The following is a 22,270-nucleotide window of genomic DNA, read 5'->3' on the forward strand; positions in this document are numbered from 1 at the left end:
GCCAAGCCAATATAATAAAAATGCCAATTTTATCTAAATTAATTTACTTATTCAGTACCATGCCTATCAAACTACCAAAAATTATTTTATGGAGCTGGAAAAAATAATAAAAAAATTCATTTAGAGGAACAAAAGGTCAAAATAATCAAGGGAATTAATGGAAAAAAATGTAAAGGAAGGTGGCCTAGCCAAAGCAGATCTCAAACTGTATTATGAAGTGGTAATCATCAAAACAATCTGTCACTGGCTAAGAAATAGAGTGGTGGATCAATGGAATAGGTTGAGCACATAATACACAGTAGTAAATGACCATAGTAATCTATTGTTTGATAAACCCAAAGATCCAAGATTTTGGGACAAGAACTCACTATTTGACAAAAACTGTTGGGAAAACTGGAAAGCAGTTTGGCAAAAACTAGGTATAGACCAACATCACACAACATATACAAAGATAAGGTCAAAATGGGTACATGATCTGGACATAAAGGGTGTTACCATAAGCAAATTAGAGGATGGAATAGTTTTATCTGTCAGATGTATGGATAAAGGAAGAATTTATGATCAAAAAAGAGATAGAGAGTATTACAAAATACAAAATAGATAATTTTGATTACATTAAATTTAAAAGTTTTTGCATAAACAAAGCCAATGCAGCCAAGATTAGAAGAAAAGCAGAAAACTAGGGAAAAATTTTTGACAGCAAATTTCTCTGATGAAGGCTTTATTTCTCAAATATATAGAGAATGGCATTAAATTAATAAGAATTCAAGTTGTTCCCCAATTTATAAATGGTCAAAGGATATGAACAGGCAGTTTTTGGATGAAGAAATCAAAGCTATCCATAGTCTTATGAAAAAGTGCTCTAAATCACTATTAATTGAAGAAATGCAAATTAGAACAAATCTGAGGTACTACCTCACACCTAACTGATTGGTTAGTGTGACAGAAAAGGAAAATAACAAATATTGGAGGAGATGTGGGAAAATTGGGACACTGATGCATTGTTGTTAGAATTGTGAATTGATCCAACAATTTTGGAAAACAATTTGGTACTATGCCCAAAAGCCTATAAAACTGCAAATACCCTTTGCTCCAGCAATACCACTACTAGGTCTGTATCCCAAAAAGATTTTTGAAAAATGAAAAGGACCTATATATACAAAAATATTTATAGCAGCTCTTTTTATGGTGTCAAAGACTTGGAAATTCCTCATCAATTGGGGAATGGCTGAACAAGTTGTGATATATGAATGTAATGGAATACTAGTGTGCTATAAGAAATGATAAGCAGGATGATTTCAGAAAAACCTGGAAAGATTTACATGAATTGATGCAAAGTGAAGTGAGCAGAACCAGAAGAACGTTGTGCACAACAACAGCAATATTGTACGATGATCCCTGTATTCACTAAGCTATTCTTAGCAATACAGTGATCTAAAATAATTCTGAAGGACTCATGATGAAAAATGCTATCGACCTCCAGAGAAAGAACTGATGGAGTCTGAATGCAGTTTGAAGCACACTTCCCCCTGCTCTTTCATTCTTTTTCTTTTTTTGGTCTGTGTTTTCTTTCACATGACTAAAATGAACTATGTTTTGCATGGCTGCACATGTATAACCTATATCAAATTGCTTATCTTTTCAGTGAGGTGGGAGAAAAGAGAAGAAGAGAAAGAATATGGAACTCAAAATTAAAAAAAAAGAATATTAAAAGTTTTTTTACGTGTAATTGAAAAAAAATGAAATAATTGGAAAAAAAGGTTACTGAGAGAATATCAATAACTACCAACTCATGTTTGCTTTCTCCACCTCAAGCACTTATATTAATAAAATGAATACACAAACAGAAATTCATACGGGTTCTGTACTAATCTTCTTTACTGATGCAAAGTTTTGTTGGTGTTTTTTTTTTTTTGTTTTTACACTATACCCACCTCCCATTCAGCCATCTCTTGTAACAAAGAACATTTTACTAAAAACAACCAACACAGTGACATCTGACACAATGTACCTGTAGTTGACCATTTCTCTATCAAGAGGAGAAAGGTGTGTTTTGTTATTGCTTCCATGATAATATTTCCAAAGCTACTGTTACATTCTGATGTACACTAAAAGGTATGCTTTCTTCAGAAATGATGAACTGAACTTAGTTGAAGAGAATCAGATATATGATGCTTGCCTGAACTTGTGGGATATATTATCAAATCTCTGATCATCTCTTTGATGTATTCTTTTCCCAGAACACATTTTATTTGGAAAAGTACAACTTCCCACCACATGCAGATACCTGGGGAATGCCAATTGCTGACTGCCATTACCAGAAGATTAGTAGATTGGGCCATGCAGAATAAATAAAGATAGGAATTTAAGGAAGTCAGTAAACATTTTTTAAGTGCTTACTATGTGCCAGACACTGTGCTAAATGCAGAGGATGCAAAGAAAGCAAAAGATAGTCTCCACCTTGGGTGGGGACAGTAGCGGTGGAGACAGCAAACAAACTTGTATATACTAGCTATATACAGGATAAATAGGGAATAAGTAACAGAGGGAAGGCACTAGAATTAAGTGGTATTTGGAATGGCTTCCAGTGAGACTCATAACAATATAGCAACGATGCTGCAAGATCCCTAGAACCTTACTTGGCTATTGATTCCCACATACTGCTGAATTTCACAAACACTGTCTGACTTTGACACTCAATTAGTAGTACTTATTAAAGCACTGATCTCTTAAACAAATACATTCCATTTAGTGATCCAGATGTGGGAGGAGCCTTTGAAACTTGTCTCCAGTTTATGATTTCCATTGCCTTCACTTGCCCTAAACCCACTACCAACCTTATTTCCTCCTCTTAGGGTCTCTTACCATCTTTTCCACTGGGAAGACTACTATGATCTATATGGGAGTTTTGGGGAAAAAACAGCTGACTATTACAGATACACAGGGTCATGTTCATCTTCTATCCATTGGCCTCTCTTACAATCTAACATTTCCTCTGCGTCATATTCCTTCTACAACCCTACACATATGTTAGCTGGCTGTTTCCTTTGTAGTTGTGGACATTTTGTAGTGTATAATAAGAATGACATAAAGTTAGATTTGGAAGAGACTTTAGAAGCCAAGTAGTTCAACCTGTACTGACCAAGAATCCTTTATTAATATCTAATGTTGTTAACAAGTGGTCATCTGGCTTTTGCATGAAAGCCTCTCTTTTGGGGAGGGGGAGAGGAAGGGAACTCATTATCTCTCAAGGCAGACCATTTTAATTTGACATCACAGTAGTTACGAGAAGAATTTTCCTTATGTTGATCTGAAATTTATTGTTTCTACCCATTACTGCTGGCTCTTCCTTCTGATTACAAAAAGAAGTATTTTTTTTTAACAGAAAATACCATTGCTTGAAAATAGCTGTCATGTCCATTTTAAGTCTTCTTTTCTCCAGATTAAACATCATCAATTCCTTCAGACAGTCCTTATATATCATGGCCTCTAGTATCCTTATCAGGGCAGAATACAGTGGAACTAATATTCCCCTTATTCGGGCCTCTAAATGCAACCTATGATAGCATTGTTTTTAGTTGCCATGTCACAGTGATGACTTACTTTAGACTTTCAGTTCATCTTTTTCACATAAACTGGCATATAGTCATGCCTACCCCATCTTGTGTTTGTGAAATTGATTTTTTTAAACCTCAGAGTAAGACAACATTTACCTTTAGCAAATTTTTTCATTAGACCTAGACTTTTGTTCTAATTCAATTTTTTTGTACCTAGTTTTTTTTTTTTTATCCCACTTCATGATATTTGCAAACTTGGTATTCATGGCATACTTTTACAAAAGTCATTGCCAAAAATATTGAACAATAAAGGGGCAAGGATATATTTTTGAATCATTTCACTTGAGATCTTACTTCAAGGTGACATTTCCCTAAAAGTGAATACTCTTTGGGCCTAGTTATTCAATCAGTTCTGAATCTACCTAATTGTACTGTCATCAAACTCACATATGTTTATCTTCAACAAATTCATTTCAATGAACATTGGCACTATTCTAGACACTAGGGATTCTAGTTTTGATCTGCATTTCTAGGCTTATTTCATATAACTCCCCATTTATACACTCTGCATTCTACCCGAACTGGAATCCTAGTTGTGTACTGGATTTGCCATTCTAACTCCCAACTTTGTGCATTTCCACAAGCCCAGAATTTGATGAACTCTATTTCATGTCATCAGCCAGTGGTAAAGGAAACTAACACTCATTGAGGGCCAGGAAAGGCCTTTATTACACGTAAGGGTATACGGTCTAGCATGATCTAGTGGTATGCCTCCAATAGGGTAGTGCCCTCTCAGTTGAGTTTGTTCCCATAAGACGGTGGGGTAATGGGCAGAGGACTGAATTTGGAGTCAAGAGGATCCAAGTTCAAATCCTACCTCAGACCTGACTATGACCAATCACTTAACCTCTCTATGCCTAAGTTTTCTCATCTGTAAAATGAGTGGGTTGTACTCAATGGCTTCTGAGATTCCTTCCATCATATGATTCTATGATTGTTATGTTGCACAGAGTCCCATTTTTAAATGTTATTCCCATGATACCAAGGCAAAGCAGCTTCTGTTTCTGTGAAACATCTACCAGAGAAACATATGGAGGGACCAATTTTTAATCTGGAATATGGAGCAACCAAATACTGAATGCATTGTATTGTTGTAGGAAAATTTGGCCATGGGCAAGTACCATGCTCAACCATGATACAATTGAGAGTTATTATAGTGCAGAAGCAATTTTATCTCCTGTTTAGTCCTTTTTATTTTACTATTAGCCTATGACTGATATGTGTTATGAGGAATAACTGAGCTCCTAATTGATTTCAGAGGCCTTGCCAAAATTTCCCTGTAAACTATGTTCTATTTTACATCGTCTCTGCTAGAGGCCTGTAAAATAAAGTTCTTTAAAATGGAATGTGGAAGATAACTTCAAACACAGGATCTGACAGCATTTGTTTGGCATTATGTAGACAGCTATTACGCCTGCTAAATTCGTATTCTGTGACTTCTGCATATTTATTCTGAAATGCAAAAAGATTAAATGTACCAGTAGAAATATGCGTAAAGTAATTAAAATTAGTCCATCACACTTAATAATTTGTTGTATAAGTTAAGTTGTTATATTTATTTGGAAAACCAGTTGGTCTTTTCTGGGTACTCACTAAGTATGCACAGCAGAGAAATGGAAAGCAAAGTCCTTACCCTTCAGTAGTTTATAACTGAAGACACCAAATCTGCATATGTAAATCACTAGATATTGGCTCATAGGAAAATCAAAAGAAAGCATGAAAAATTATCTGTGGGTGATTGTTCATTGCATTATGTAATTGTGACCTGTGTGAATCTAATGAATAAAAAGTTATTTTTTAAAAGCCAGTGATGAAAAAAGGAAATAATACTGACCAATACTAGAGATTTAATTTGTTACTGATAGTCTTTTATGTACATTGATCAATCTGATACCTTTATTATTTAGCATAAACTTCTTGTCGTTCAGTGGTTTCAGCTGTGTCCAACAGTTTGTGATCCCATTTGGGGTTTTCTTGGCAATGATACTGGAGTGGTTTGCCATTTCCTTCTCCAGTTCATTTTACAGATGAGGAATTGAGGCAAATAGGGTTAATTGACTTGACCAGGGTCACATAGTAAGTGTCTGAGACCAGATTTGAACCCAGGAAGATGAGTCTTCCTGACTTCAGGTCCAGCATTCTATCCACTGTGCCACCCAGCTGCTCTTAACATAAACTTTGCCTTTCATATAATCATTTCAAATGTAACCAGGAATCTGGTCCTTCCCTATGGATGAAATAGTTAATGTTATTTAAAATCTAGCTAAAACACAAAAGTTTCTCGTCATAATCAGCTTTCTTTTGCTCCTAGGAAAAATAAAATTATGTGCTCCATAAGAAATTATATTCATGAAGTGAATATATTTTATGAATACATTTTGTGAAAAAAAGATATTCTAGTATTTTGGAGCTAGAAGAAATATTGTGTGGTTTTGACCTTTGTTCTTGAAGAGGACCATGACATCAGGAAGATGATAACATGACTTGTAATTGAATTGGATTATAGTGAGGGAAGTAGTCTCCCTTTCTCCTCCAGAGCCACGTGGGTGTAGTAGCCAGATATAGATCAGGATGACTGGAGATGGCCCAGGATTCAGTGGGAGACCTTGGTCTTTTTAAGCTAAGGTCTTTCCGAATTCTCACTTTGTGTGAGGCAATGCTCATTCAGTGAATAGGCCTGTTGAAGAAGTGAGTCAAGGGATGGCCCTTTTACTAAAAAAAAAAAAATCACACTAATCTTATCCTTACTTTTTCAGGTAAGGAAATTAAACCTTAGAGAGGTTATGTAACAACCTCAAAATCACAGGTAATGGTTAAAAGAATCCACCTCTTCATTTTTTTTCATAATTATTTAGCTAGTCACTTAATTATAATACAATTTGGGGTTAATATTGTCAACTGTTTATTCATTTTCAATAGATATAGTTACTCTTTATTTTTGAAGCTTTCAAAGCCTTGATTTTTTTGTTGTTATTTTTCTTTGTCATTGTCTGGGGAGGGGAGACAGTTTGCTGTACATCATGGTATATATTTACTAATTTTGTAGAAAGCTCTTTTGTCTTAGCTTATATTGGGAGTAGACATTTCTTCTAACTTTCCTGTTTTTCTTAATAAACTTACGAACATTTATTCCTCCACTAGATTTGCTTTTGATTCTTTTTTACTTTGTCACCATCCCTCAGCTGCCTTTTTACCCTGGAAATTTCCTCAGTTCATATGGCTGTATTACTTTCAATCTCTGTGTCCCCTTTTCTCATTGGTGATTTCTTTCCATTTTGAGGAAAGGGCCAAGTTAGCCATCCTTCATTTCTCTCCCAGAAATGCTTTGGATTCTCTGTGCTTTGCCTCAACAACCTTGAAACTTTTAGCTCCCTTTTATGCATTTTCTTCCCCCATTAGAAAGTAAACCTCTTGAGGGCAAGAACTGCCTTTCTTTTTGCTTATTTTTACTAATCCTAGCACTTAGCCCAGTATCTGGTACATAGTACCCTCTTTAATAATAAATGCTTGTTGACTGACTATTTAATTGCTCATTTCAATAAATGAACATATTTTCACACTTTGTCTCTTCACCATAGGTTCTTATGCCAATTTAATTTTTGAAACAAATTCTGAATAAATATTTGAACCAAATTCTGAAAAAAGTGTATTTATAGTTGACAATTCTAGCAGTTTCTATTTCCACAGTACCGCTCACATTTATCCTCTTCTCTTTATTCACATATATCAACTCTAAGTTAGACCATCTTTGTTTCTTGCCTGGACTATTTCAATAGCCTCTTAATTGACTGTCTTGCTTCTAGGTTCTCTCTTCTCTCCAATTCATTCTCAACACAGATATCAAAGTTGATATTCCTAAAGTACAGGTTTGACTATGTCATTTCTTTGCTCAAAAACCCTATTTATTCCTTCTTGACTCTAGGATAAAATACAAATTCTTCTGATTGCCATTTAAAGCCCTTCACAATTTGCCTTCAGCCCATCTTTCTAGGCTAATTGTGCATTTCTTTTCTTCACACAGTTTATATTTCTACTCAACTGAACTCCTTACTGGGCCCAGTTCACAATATTCCATCTCTTGCCTCATGTCTGGAAAGTACTTCCCTCTTCAACTATTCCTACTATTCCCACCTTAGTACACTATTTTTTAAAAGCTGAGTTGAGATGACTAAATGATATCAACTGATAATCATAGAGGAAAGCACACCGGTGGGCAGTATGTGAAATACATAGTACTAGACAAACATGGAGTCCTCAAATCCATCAATGCCAACCCTAGAAACCTGAAGGGTTGTAGTAGCCATGCTCTAGGGACCAAATTTGTCAGTAGAGTTGAGATATATCAGCTCAGAGAATGGAACTGTTTCATTTTTTTTGTCTTGATATTTTGAGCACTTAATATATCGTAGGAGCTTAATAATTGTTAGTTGAATTAATGAACATAGTGAATAACATCTTTATAATCTTTCTTATAATGTGTTAATGACTGACATAGTTATGTTGCTTCATTATTATTATCATTAAGCAAAGATCCTTGTGATCTGATTCATAACTTCATAATTGATATAATCCCTTTAAAGAGCCAAAACTTTTTTTAAGGGCATTATTCCTTCTATTTATAGTTTTCTTGGAAATATTATGTGCACCACTTATATTGATTCCTTTGCCCACCTGCCAGTTTTCTTATTCTTAGGCAGCTCTAAAGTACCATAATCAGTTTGTCATTCTCTCCACATGGGACCAAGCCAAAACCCTTAGCTTCCTCTGTGGGATCCAGCTGATAAACAGTACTTCTTTCCATTAGATATTTCCACTTATACATTGTCCATAATGCAATTGGCAGAGAAGATCCATATTGCTTTGATTCTAGTCATGGCTGAACTGACTTCTAATTGTCAAGATACTAGACTGTAGCTGGCTAGGATTTATTTCTGCAATAGTAAGACTTAGATATTAAGTAAGACAAATATATAATAATATATAACAAATAATTTAATGGTTGAAATTTTTATTAATATTACAAGTAATTGTGTAAATTTAGCTCATTTCCTACATAACATTTGTCCCACCAAATCCACGTCTAAAGGTGGCATCACTGCTAAATGAGTCCTTGTCTACTACCACTTTCTGGGTCCTGAAGTGACTCTTACAAGTCACTCCTTGCTTCTTGGTGCAGCAATGTGGGGCTAGCTACGAAGTCCTGACTCTGGGATTCTGGGACACCAAGATGCCAGGCCCTGGGACTCTGGGAAGCTAGAATGTCAGGTCGCCCATATGGAAGAACACCAGCGTGTCTACTCTTCACCTGAGATGGAAAAGAATAAACGCAGAGGCCAATGATCATGGCCAGTTTCACGGGGCCGCATTGCCTCACAGGGGAGAAGTGACTCATCGAAGGAGTCAAACCAAGGGCAGACTAGGACTTGTTACTAGTCCCTGTTGAAAGCCTCCGTGGCCAAAGATCCTCTCATTCCCTGTGTGCTTCGCTAACTAGGCCAGTTACAGAATGTCTGCACATGCTCTAAATTCTCTCCAAAGCATTATTCCCCTTACACGCCATCACATCTCTCTAGAGTCTGTCTAATAGAGGTATCGTCACTTAGTGCTTGAGACAAGGGGACCTAGAAATTCTGCCACTATCTTACTTTTTGTATTAAAGAGGGAAATGATTTAGGATTATTGAAGGAAAACATTCCTGTAACTCTCCTTCCTCAAGCAATGTTATTTAGAGATAGGGTTACTCACACTGCCTGGTCCCTTTCTGATGTCCCAAAGAAACTTTTACTTAAATTGGTAATGTTCGGTTATTCTCTTCTTATCTAAAGAGGAGAAAAAGTCAAAGGTGAGCTAGAAAAGAAACAGAAGAAACTGTTTTCTTAAAGGGGTGGGTAAATTTTTGGGAAGGTTAGATCCTTTTTAACTCTTAGGTCTGTCATAAGTAACATGGGCATATACTTTATCCATTTTTGTTCCCCACAACACTATATGAATAGACAATTTTATTCATAAAGATAATTTTTTTTAAAAATTGTAATGGTGAGTAGGACAATTCCAAGCACAGACACTATTTTTCATTCATTTAAAATGATCAGCTTAATATCCAAAAAAGGTAAATTCATCTGTTTTGTTTTTAGTTTTCCATATTTCCTTTTTCCTGTTAATTGATATTATTTTTTTCTTCTCCTATGCCTCAAAGTTTTGAAAATAATTCATTAGGAAATTATTTAGAAACACTCCTATATCTCAGGTGAATATGTGAAAAGTTTAGATTTGAAATAACTACTGGAGTGGGCAGATCAAAACCTATCTATAATGTAGTATATAATTTCCAGGGAGTTACCTGAGGAGGTGATAGGTTAAGGCAGTGATTTCCCCAAGTTCATCTATAACATGGTCTTCCAGATACTAGATCTGACACTTTAGTCACTAGGCTTCCTCTCATGCATGTACACATTTATATCTTATAGCAGCATAATTTCTAAAAGTAACTTAGTTCAGATGAATCCAGCAATAAATATTTTTTGAGCAGTTACCATGTATTCATGTATGATACATACCATAAGGAATACAAAATAAATATTGACATGGCCCTGGTTCTCAAAGAGTTTGCATTCTAATTAAAAAGGCAAGTCCACATATGAGCAAATTAAGGAAGTTGCCAATTCATGCAGTACTGAAACACTGTTTCAAGGAGCAGAGATCAATGTGAACTGGCATTGAAAAGTCTTCCTGGGGAAGATGGGCTTTGAAATAGGCCTTAAAGGACAGGCACAATTTAAATAAACAGAATGGAAGAATAAGGTTAGTACAAATAGGTAGAAAATCAACGAGCAGAACTGGAAATGAGCCTGGCCCATGAAACGGAAGCTGAATAGACTTAATATGACTTGAGCATTATTCAAATTGGAGCGTTAAAAGAAATAAGACTAGAGAGGTAAGATGAGTCCATATTATGGAGGGCCCTCAAAATTAGACATAATAATTTGGTCCCAGTTCCATGGAGCAAGGAGAATCTATTTTTTGTTCTTGATCAGGAGAATAAAATGATGAAAACATTATTTTAGAAAGTTTAGTCTGGCTGTGATACAAAAGATGGATTGGAAAAGAAGATACTGGAGAAAGGTAGTCTAACTAGAAGACTATTGCAATAATCCAGGGATTATTAAGGAATAAGGTCCAAATTAGGGAGAGAGTATGAATGCAAAAGAAAGGGTAAAGCTGAGAAACCATTTGAATCTACGGGACTGGTAACAGAATGAATAATGACAATCAAGGAGAGGGAGGAATCAAAGATTTCAAGTCAGGTTAGAATTTTCTTGCATTCAGTCAAAGGCCAAAATATATTATTGCCCATTTTGTAATATGTTATTAATAGCTAATATGGTAATAATAATTCTATCATTATATATAACATATTATTTCAGCTTTGACTCTACAATCATTACTGTCATTTGAACTATACTGTCAAAAATATCTTGTTTTTTTGAAGCAGTCAGTGAAAATAGACCCTAAAATTCACATAGATGTATTAAAATTGCATCCAAGAAGCTGTTGGCGTAGTTCTACATACATATGCAAAAATAATGTGGAAAACCTCCTAGCTTAGATATTCCATAAATATCACTTGCTTGGGAAAGGGAGAGTTTACAGTTAACTTCAAGAACTAGAGGTGCTGGGGCAAAGGGAAAAGAAAGCAGCATTTGTGTGCCCTCAGGGCTCTCAGGAAATGCAATTGCTTGAGATTTAGGAGCATCAAAATGTAGCTTCAATGCAAGTGGTGTTTAGTGGAGGTTGCGAAAGCAGTCTGAAAGATGATGCGTGGAAGGAAAGCAACTGTTGGTGAGAGATAATTTCGGTTGGTTTGTGGAAGAATGTTGGAGAATGGCCGAATAAGTGATTTTGTGGTGAGAGTGATTTCAGGGTTGTGTAGCAAAGAGGGAGAGAGTGACTGAATGAGCTGGTGCATAGAGAGAGAATTGTAGTGTGAGAAAGTGAGTCCCGCATGTGAGTGATTCAGTGGCTGGCTCCGGAGCTAGAACAGGCATCAAATACTCTCTTTGAAATTTAGTACTTGTGTATCCTTGGGCACATCTCAAAATCCCTGGGTCTCAGTTTTTTAGAGACAGCTGGATGGAATAGTGCGAGTCTTGGGATCAGAAAGAACTGAATTCAAATTTGACCCCAGACACTAGCTGTGTGACCTTGGGCAAGTGACCTAAACTCTGTCTGCCTCATTTTTGCCCCGTCCTGAGGACTTGAGGCCAGTTGCTGTTTTCTTTCCCCAGGATTCCTTTTACCATCTCATGCTCATAGCTAGCATTACTGTTTTGCTAGATAATCAGGGATTGAAGACCCAAAGTTCAGGCCATGGAGTATGCTATGCTACCAGCACTAGTTATGGGCTCTGGACTTGTTTGCTTCTCAATAATCCCGTAGTTCTTTCCTTCCTTGCACTAATCTTGACCTTCTAATCCTAGAATTTCCCTTAGAATCTAGGGCCTTTTTGCCTTAGATCATCTAATTATCAATGTGGTCTGTTCATCATGAAATAGCCTTCTGCAAGACCCACCCCCACCCCGCTGGCAAGTTCCTCCTGAAACCTCAATTTTGTAAAGGGCCCAGTTTGATCTACCTTCATTCCCTTACCACTCCTGGTATAGGCTTTGGGCTTGGTTGCCTCTCAATACCCCTAGTCTTCCCTTTCTGAAACTGTTCCTGACTTTCTGAACTTTGAAATGTTGTTCTTTTGCCAGGTACCTTCATCCCCAACTCGCTCCTGCCCCTACTCCCCCTTTCCAGCTTTTTTTTTTGGTGTATTGTCTTTCCCTATTAGAATGTAAATTCCTTGAGAGCAGAGGCTATCTTTCTTATTGCTTATATTTGTATTTCCAGTGCTTATCACAGTGCCTGCCACACAAGTGCTTAATAAATTTTTGTTTCCTTCCTCCCGCCTTCTGTCTTTCTTCCTTGCTTCCTCCCTCCTTCCTCCCTCCCTCCTTCCTATCTTCCTTCCTTCCTTTCTTCCTTCCTTCCTTCTTTCCTTTCTTCCTTCCTTCTGCATACTTACCGATTCTTCAAGTTCAATGATATACCAGGTTGTCAGAGACAGGTTAACCTTGGAAGGATAAAAATATGTGTGATAAAAATATGTACAAAGCTAAATAAATACAAGGTATCTACTAATTTATTACAAAGTAATTTCAAGAGGAAGAGAAAACTAGCAATTAAAGAAAATCAGGAAACCTTCATATTGGAAAATGTACCTGAGCTGTATTCTGATAAAAGATAGGTAGAAATGAGGCGGCAGTGCACTCTCAACGTGGGCAACTATCTTTGCAAAGGCACAGGAGTGGAAGATGGTATATTATGTATCAGGCAATAGCTAGTAGGCTAGTCTGAATGGAACAGAGAGTTCATGAAACTGTAAGAAATAAGCATGGAAAGTTAGGTAGGGCTCAGATTGTGGAAGACTTTAAATGCCAGGCTTAGAAATTTGTATTTGGACCTAGAGGCAGTAGGGAACCATTGATATTTTTGAGAAGGGAAATGACATGTTCAGATCTATGTTTTGAACATAGCAATTTGGTAGTTGTCTGGAGGATAGAATGAAGAAGGGAGAGGCAATTCAGAGGCCAAGAAGTATGAAGGCTTGTCGTCCTGGTTCACAAGTACATGTAAAACATTTTTAAATATTCATTTTTTAAAAATTTGAGTTCAAAATTCTGTCCCTCTCTATATACCCTCTGCCCTCCCTGAGAAGACAAAAATTTTGATATAGCTTATATGTGTGCAGTCATGCGAAACATATTTCCATATTAATCATGTTGTGAAAGAAAACACAGGCCAAATAAAAAAGCTCACAAAAATAAAGTGAAAAAAAATATGCTTTGATTTACATTTAGACTCCATCAGTTCTCTCTCTGGAGGTGGATAGCAATTTTCATCATTAGTCCTTCATTGTGTTGCTGAGAGTAGCTAAGTCATCCACAGAGGATTATCATACAATATTGCTGTTACTGTGTACAATGTTTTCCTGGTTCTGCTCACTTCACTTTGCATTGGTTCAGGTAAGTCTTTCCAGGGTTTTTCTGAAATCAATCTGCTTGTCATTTCTTATAGCACAATAATATTCTTATTCAACCTTTCTCCAATTGATGGGCATCCCTTCAATTTCTAATTCTTTGCAACCACAAAAAGAGCTGATATAAACTTTTTTTTAGTACAAATATGTCCTTTTCCTTTTTTAAAAAATCTCTTTTGGATATGCACCTAACAGTGATATTGCTGTATCAAAGAGTATGTACAAATTTATAGCCCTTTGGGAATGGTTCCAAATTGCTCTCCAAAATGGTTGCATCAGTTTACAACTCCATCAACAATGCATTAGTGCCCCAATTTTCCCGCATCTCCTCCAACATTTATCATTTACCCTTTCTGTCACATCTGATAGATGTGAGAGTTGTTTTAATTTCCATTTCTCTAATCAATAGTGATTTAGAACATTTTTTATGTGACTATAAATAGCTTCAAATTCTTTGTCTGAAAACTGCCTATTCATATTCTTTGACCATTTATCAATTAGGCAATGGCTAGTTTTTCTAGTTGTTTATTTTTTTAGTTGCATGCCCAATTCATTGATTAGCTCTTTCTCTATTTTTATTGATGTAAGTAAACATTTAGAGATATAATTTCCTCCTATGTACTGCTTTGGCTGCATCCCATAAATTTTGGTACGTTGTCTCATTGTTGTCATTCTCTTTAATGAAATAATTGATTGTATTGATTTATGATTTGTTCTTTGACCCATTCATTCTTTAGAATTAGATTGTTTATTTTCCAAGGAATTTTTAATCTATGTTTCAACAGATCTTTATTGGATATAACTTTTATTGTGTTATGATGTAAAAAGGATACATTTAATATTTCTGCATTTCTGTATTTGGTTGTGAGGTTTTTATGCCTTAATGCAGTCAATTTTTATGTAGGTTCCATGTACCACTGAGAAAAGAAGTATCTTCCTATTTGCATTCAATTTTCTCTAGAGGTCTACCACATCTAACTTTCCTTAAATTCTATTCATTTCTTTAACTTCTTTCTTGTTTATTTTTTTGGGGGGTAGATTTATCTAGTTCTGAAAGGGGCAAGTTGAGGTCCCTCCACTAGTATGGTTTTGTTGTCTGTTTCCTCCTGTAACTCATTTAACTTTTTCTTTATGAATTTGGATGCTATACCATTTGGTACATATGTGTTTAGTATTGGTATTACTTCATTGTCTATGGTTCTTTTTAGTAAATATAATTTCCTTGCTTATCTATTTTAATCAGATTTATTTTTGTTTTTGCTTTGTCTGAGATCATGATTGATAACTCTGGTTTTTTTAACTTCAGTTGAAGTATAATAGAGTTACTTTGTGTATGTCTACTTCAAATGTGTTTCTCTTAAACAACATATTGTAGGATTTTGGTTTTTAATCTACTCTGCTATCTGTTTCTGTTATATAGGTGAATTCATTCCATTCACATTCACAGTTATGATTACTGTTTATCCCTCTATTCTGTTTTTCCACCATTTATCCTTCTCTCACTCTCCTTTTCCCTTGTCCTTCCTCAAAAGTGTTTTGTTCCTAACCACAACCTTCCCCAGCCTGCCTTCCTTTCTATCATCCCTCCCCTCCTACTTCCCTGTTGGATAGATTTCTATACCCAACTGAATATGTATGTTATCACACTTTGAGACAATTATGATGAGAGTAAGGTTCAAGAGTTGCCTGCCACTCCCCCCCTTTTCACCTTCACTGTAAAAGCTCTTTTGTGCTTCTTTCATGTGATGTAATTTACCCCATTTTATCTTTCCCTTCCTTCTTCCCTCAGTGCATTCCTTTTTCTCACTCCTTAATTTCATTTTATTTTTATTTTTTTGGATATCATTCCATTATAGACAATTCACACCTGTGCCCTCTGTCTATGTACACTCCTTCTAACTGCCCTAATAGAAAAAAAGTCCTTAGGAGTTACAAGTATCATCTTCCCATGTAAGATGTAAGTAATGACACAGTAAATACTATAAATAGTATAACCTTATTAAATCCCTTATGATTTTTCTTTCCCATTTACCTCTTTATGGTTCTCTTGAGTCTTGTGTTTGAATGTCAGATTTTCTATTCAGCTCTGTTCTTTTCATCTGGAAAGTCCTCAATTTCATTAAACATCCACTTTTTTTTCCCCTGAAGGATTGTGCTCAGTTTTGCTGGGTAAGTGATTCTTAGTTGTAATCCTAGTTCTTTGTTTTCCAGAAAATCATATTCCAAGTCCTCTGATCCTTTATGTAGAAGCTGCTAAATCTTGGGTTATCTTGACTGCAGCTCCAAAATATTATAATTGTTTCTTTCTGGCTATTTGCAGTGTTTTTTCTTTGACCTGGGAGCTCTGGAATTTGGCTATAATATTCCTGGGAATTTTCATTTTGAATCTCTTTCAGGAGATGATCAGTGGATTCTTTCAATTTCTATTTTATCTTCTGTTTCTAGAATTCAGGACAGTTTTCCTGAATAATTTCTTGAAATATCATTTCTAGTTTTGTTTTTTTATTTTATCATGGCATTCAGGTAGTCCAATAATTCTGAAATTATCTCTTCTCATTCTATTTTCCAGGTCAGTTGTTTTTCTGATGAAATATTTCACATTTTCTTCTTTTTTAATTATTTTTATTTTGTTTTATTGTTTCTTTTTTTGGGGGGGGGTGAGGCAATTGGGGTTAAGTGACTTGCCCAGAGTCACACAGCTAGTAAGTGCTATGTGTCTGAGGCCGGATTTGAACTCAGGTCCTCCCGACTCCATGGTCGGTGCTCTATCCACTGTGTCACCTAGCTGCCCCAAAACCTTCACCTTCATTTTTTTTGGCTTTTTGGTGTGTTTTATTGTTTCTTGATGTGTCATAAAGTCATCAGTTTCCACTTGTGCAATTCTAATTTTGAAGGAATTATTTTCCTCACATTTGGCCATCCTACTTTTTTTTCTCCAGTTCTACTTTTTAAGAAGTTGTTTTCTTCAGTGCATTTTTGCATCTCTTTTTTCATTAGACTAATTCTGCTTTTTGAGGGATTTTTCTCTTCAGTGTATTTTTGTGTCTCTTTTAATATTTGGTCTATTCTGTTTTTTAAGGTATTATTTTCTTCAGCATTTTTTGTGCTTCCTTTTCCAAGCTGTCTACTCTTTCTTATATCACTCTCATTTCTTTTCATTTTTCCTCTGCTTTTTTTATTTGATTTTTAGAATCCTTTTTGATTTCTTTCAGGGCCTGAGACCAATTTGCATTTTTCTTTGAGGCTTTGCATATAGCTGTTTTGATCTTTGTCACCATAGTAACTTTTGATTGTCAGGTTCTTTTTTATGTTTGCTCATTTTCCCAGCCTGTTTCTTGACTTTTAACTTTATATTAAAGTTGGAGTCTGCTCCCAGGGTAAAGGGAGCACTGTCCCAAGCTTCAGTTTTTTTCTGCTGCTGTGTTCAGAGCTAGTTCTGGGAGTTTCAGTTCTTTCATTGTGGTATGATCTAAGGAGAGGTGTAATTAATACTCTCCTTGTCTGTGTTCTGGTCTGAGTGACCACAAGCACTATTTTCTGCCCTGGAACTGTGACCTGTTCCTGTTTGTCCTCCTCCTTGCCCTGGACCCAGACCTGGACCTCTAGACTTTGACTCAGAACCACATATGGGAAACAAAACAGAGTCATGCACCCAGTGTCAGCACAGGCACTGGGTGCATATAATCTCCTTCTGACTAATTTTCCAATCCCCTTACTGTCTGTGGGCTGAGGTCTCTGGAAGTCACTGCCACCACCACTGATTCAGTCACTTCCAAGGTCTGCTACTGGTTTGCTTGGGTGTGGTCTGTGCTAGACTGTGTTCCACTCTCTCTCCAAACCTTTCTGGCCCACTTTCTATGTTGTCTTGGGCTGGAAAATTGTTTTATCCCTATCCTTTTCTTGGTTCTCCCACTCCAGAGTTTGTTTTGAGGCATTATTTTAACATTATTTGGAGGGGAATTTGGGAGAGGTCAGACAAATCCCTGCCTTTACTCTGCCATCTTCAAAAAATAAATTATTTATGAAAATCTGAAGATCCTAAGTCTTTGGGGGAATACTTAAATGATACTCTACCTTGTCTGACTTTCATGTAAAATTTCATTAATCAGAATCATGATGAAAACAAATATAAGGCATTAATGTTTGTTCATGCACTTCTTTTTAGTAATCAGAATGTGCCCAATGTATATGTACATGCCAATATAATCTTTAACTAAAGCCTTACTCTAATGCTTATTGTGGTATTGATGACCATACATTCTTGAAAGCAATACCAATAGAGTACAAACATTGTTAATTCCTGCCAAGCTGGGAAGTTTTCCTGTATGAAATTGGTAATATCTATTCTTTGAGGACCAACCTGGCTAACTTCAGAGAGGTTCATCACCAGATTGATTGCTTCAGGATACTGAAAATTTCAACCACAGTAACTTTCTTCAGGAATTGTAATCTGCACCACTGGAGGGAGTGCCCTCATGGTTGAAAGCTGAGACCCTTGAACTATTGAGAAAAATGCATACCTAGAAATTTTGTAGACCAAATTGACACAGTTCATATTAAAGTTCAATTTTGACTTGATATTTGTGTGATGAGGAAACTACTTGGAAAGTGACTCCAAATTTCACTGTGTGCATTTTGACCTCTGAACTTTATATAGTTGTCTAAAATGGTTTCCCACTTTCTTTAGGTTCTTCAGTGGCGAGCACATCAAGAGGAAGAAGCAAAACTAGAACACAACATTATTATCAGAAGAAGGGAAAAAGAAAAGAAGGAAGAGAAACTTCGGAAGGAGAAGGAAATCTTGCAGAGAGAAGAGGAGAAAAAAAAAGTATGTAATCTGCTAGTGTTGTGAATAAATATTCTTAATTGCTAGAGTGAGCTTTGATTGATTTAGTGTTCTTATAAACAATTCTTCGTATTATTAGAAACGTTAACAAGTGCTATGGGGAGAGTAACTAATGTCCATTTGAGTCTCAAAGACGCCTAGACTTGCCTAATTAGATGGCTTTGTTGCGCTATATGAATTCAGTTCCCTTCAATTGGAAGAGAAATTGTAGGCAGAAATTATTGTATTTGAAATTTGTCAAATCTTGAACTAAGTAATAATAGGGTTAAAATTGAATAGTCCTTGTATAGTACACTGATTTACTGTAATACAGCAAATGAAGTGTCAAAAGTTTGTACCTATGATACAATGCATTGCACTGGAGAACAAAGCAAGGAACTTTAAAAAAGGCTCTTTATTACTTCTGGCATCTGTTTTGGGTGGCGTTAACCTTTTGCAATCACGTATTCTTGATTTTTTCTAAGCATACATTTTAGCTTTCAGTATGGAAAAAAAGTACTCTGCTAAACAAAGGCTTTATCAAACTTAGAAAATGGTGCTAAACATACTTTAGGGGAAATTTCTCTTTTATGTAATTGTGGAAATAACAACTGTTAGAATTGGAAGGGATTCTCGAGATCATCTAGCCAAATCCCTCTAAAGAGTAGAGTGATGGGGCAGTTAGGAGGCACAGTGGATAAACTCCAGCCTTGGAGTCAGGAGGACCTGAGTTCAAATCAGACCTCAGACACATGACACTTACTAGTTGTGTGACCCTGGGCAAGTCACTTAACCCTGATTGCCTCACACACACACTAAGAAAGAGTAGAGTGATTAAGTGATGTCCATGGTCACAGAGCCAGGAACTGGTAATCTGGGAGTAAGATCTGGGTTGCCCAAATTTCAGTTCATTGCTTTCTCCAATATGTAATCCAATCTGCTTGTGTCTGCATGTCTGTGCATCTATGTGTCTCTGTGTGTTTGTATGTATGTCTTCATCTCTCTCTGTCTCTCTGTCTCTGTCTGTCTGTTTCTCTCTCTCTCTCTCTCTGTCTCTCTCTCTGTCTCTTTCTCTCTCATATCTATGCCAGTATTTTAGTTTTAATTTATGATGATATTTATGTGGAAATGACTTATTTAATATTGCTTCAGTTGTTCATTTGGAAATTATGTTCTTCTATTTATAGAAATAAAGATCACTTCAAGGGAAATGCTTTTTTTAAAAAAAGTGATTTGTGGCCTTTTTGCCCTTATTTATATCTTTTCTATATCTTGGAAAATAAACAAATGTCTACTGTTGGACTCACATTCAGTCTTTCCAACTTGGTAAGATCCATGAGAATCTACACTCCATTAGCATATAGAACCAGGGTCACTTCCATGCTATTATGGAGTATTAGGACTTGATGGAGGAATAATTGAATGTGCCTGATTAATTTAGAGTTTGTTTTGGATATATTTTCATGTAGCCATGTGATCAATAACTAACATTTTTTGACTAGCTATCTCTGATCATCGTCCAAATAATCCCTCTCTAGATTCTAATGCACAGGGAATTATGCATTTCTTTCCATAGCAGGTCACCTTTTCTCCATTAAGTGCTGTATTAACTTGTTTATTTTTTAATTTATGGTCAACAATTATTTTAATGGTTTATGGAGCATACTCTAGATAGGAAATGACATATAGATGATGTGTGATTTTTTATGATTATTTGAAGGATAAAATCAGGAGATAGGTATATGAAATTGTCAACTTGTATATACTTGACCAAGAACAAATACGACTTTAGTTTCTCAAAAAAAGTCATGGGAATGGTTTCATTTCAGTCTCTAACAAAATAGTTGATAGTTGGGAAAAATGATTAAATATACCGATATCTCAAGAACCTGTTCTGAGGAAGGTTATACTTGGTATTGTCACATATATTGATGTTATTTCAAAGAACATATGTGTGCTATAGAACTCTATAGAATGTCAACAACTTGTTTTCTGAGATGATTGTACAGCACTGGGGAAATAAATACTTTGAATATAGAGTACGTTCTCCATGAAATTAAATAGGATAGGTCAAATTTCTCCCAGAGAAAACAAGTCTTTCCAAGGCGTTTGATATGCAAATCAAACCAGAAACAGAGATTCTACAAATAAATGAGGCCAGTCTTAACCAGGATCTTCTATATGCAAATTAAATATGAACTTCAATATGCAAATCAAGTTTGAACTTCAATGAAGACTAAGTGAACTTTAGAACTTTGAATCACTAAATAGGGATTCAGTTAAATGTTACACAAGGTTAGCAAAACAATAACAGGATTGTTTTGATTTATAATTGTCCCAAGTTTTGGGAGGAAGCACCAAAATAATAGAAATATTAGGATGATAAGTTAATCTACTAAAATCACCATAGGGAAATATCAGTGCAACAATAGCTTTGGTTTAATAAACCAAAACCTCAGAGCCCTCATAAGGCAGAAAGTATGTCTTGATTGGGAACTAAAGGTTCCAAATGGGTTTTGGGGGAGGAGTGGGGAAGAGAATGTGTGTAAATATATACATATATATATATATATATAATATGCATAATATACATAATTATTATTGCTACAACAAAAGAATAACCAGTAATGGGAAGGAGAAAAAAGAAAAAATTATAGATTATGGGCATCGCAAATGATGAATAAATGAGGAAAAGGGAGAAGGAAGAATGGAGAATGGACAATCTGAAGAATACTAATAGTTAAAAGGGGAGTGGGATATATGGATCAGTCAAAACCATTGTAAAACTTAAAATAAGGTAATAGTAGAAATTTAAGTAGAAACTTAAGATATATAGTTAGTAATTTGTTGGGGTAAGGTATAGGTCTGTTTTGAATTGTCCATAAGCATGTATAAAAACTAGGCTTAGACTAATGAATTAATGTAGGTCATTCTTCTTACTGAAAAATATAATACAGAATAGTATGAGAGAAGGAAATACCAGTTATAACTTTGAATAAAAATGGATTTAAACCCCCTATAAAACATAAAAGTGACACAGAATAGATTTAAAAGCAATACTAAATCATATGTTGCCTACAGAAAACCTACTTAAGACAGAAAATCTCACAAATTTAAAATGGAAATTTGGATGAAAATTTACTAAAGTTTAAAAAGCCGTGAGTTGAAGTTATAACAGATAAAGCTAAATTCAAATAAAACAAAAGCATTAAGTGAGATAAACATGAGAACTATATCATGTCTAAAGGTAAGATTGACAACAAAAGCATTTAATAAAAATTTGTAGCAATGATTTCATCAATGTGATAAATTCAAAGTGTGGAAAACTTTTTGTTTATGCAAATCTGTAACTATAACCCATAAACTTAGAAATGAACTCAGTGCTTGGGGCACTGAGGCATTAAATGTAATGATGATGGTGACAATGATGATGATGTTAGCTAATATAATACTTACTATGTGCCAGGCACTGTGCTAAGTGCTTTATAATTATTATCTCATTTGATCCTCACAACAACTCTAGGAGGTAGATGCTATTACTATCCTCATTTGACAGATGAGGAAACTGAAGCAAACAGAGATTAAGTTACTTGCCTAGGGTCACACAGATAGTAAGTGTCTTAGGTCTAATTTAAATAGTGGTCTTCTTGACTTCAGGCCCAACTCTCTGTCTACTAAGCCACCTAGCTCTCTTGACAATAGTCGTGTAGATAGTATTGTCAGAAGATGGATTGGAACCCACGTCTT

At 35.6% G+C, this 22,270-nt stretch overlaps 1 protein-coding gene across 1 annotated transcript in view; it reads left to right on the forward strand.

Moving 5' to 3' along the window:
* LOC114045798 (coiled-coil domain-containing protein 148-like) overlaps window positions 1-22,270 on the forward strand; it is a 194,003-nt gene that overhangs the window by 96,096 nt on the left and 75,637 nt on the right. The window contains exon 10 of the mRNA XM_027865978.1: window positions 18,386-18,526. Coding sequence (XP_027721779.1) covers window positions 18,386-18,526 — 141 coding nt within the window. The remainder of the gene's footprint in view (window positions 1-18,385; window positions 18,527-22,270) is intronic.

The sequence above is a fragment of the Vombatus ursinus genome, unplaced genomic scaffold, assembly GCF_900497805.2.
Source record: "Vombatus ursinus unplaced genomic scaffold, bare-nosed wombat genome assembly UNPS02014779.1, whole genome shotgun sequence".
Taxonomy (NCBI): Eukaryota; Metazoa; Chordata; class Mammalia; order Diprotodontia; family Vombatidae; genus Vombatus; species Vombatus ursinus.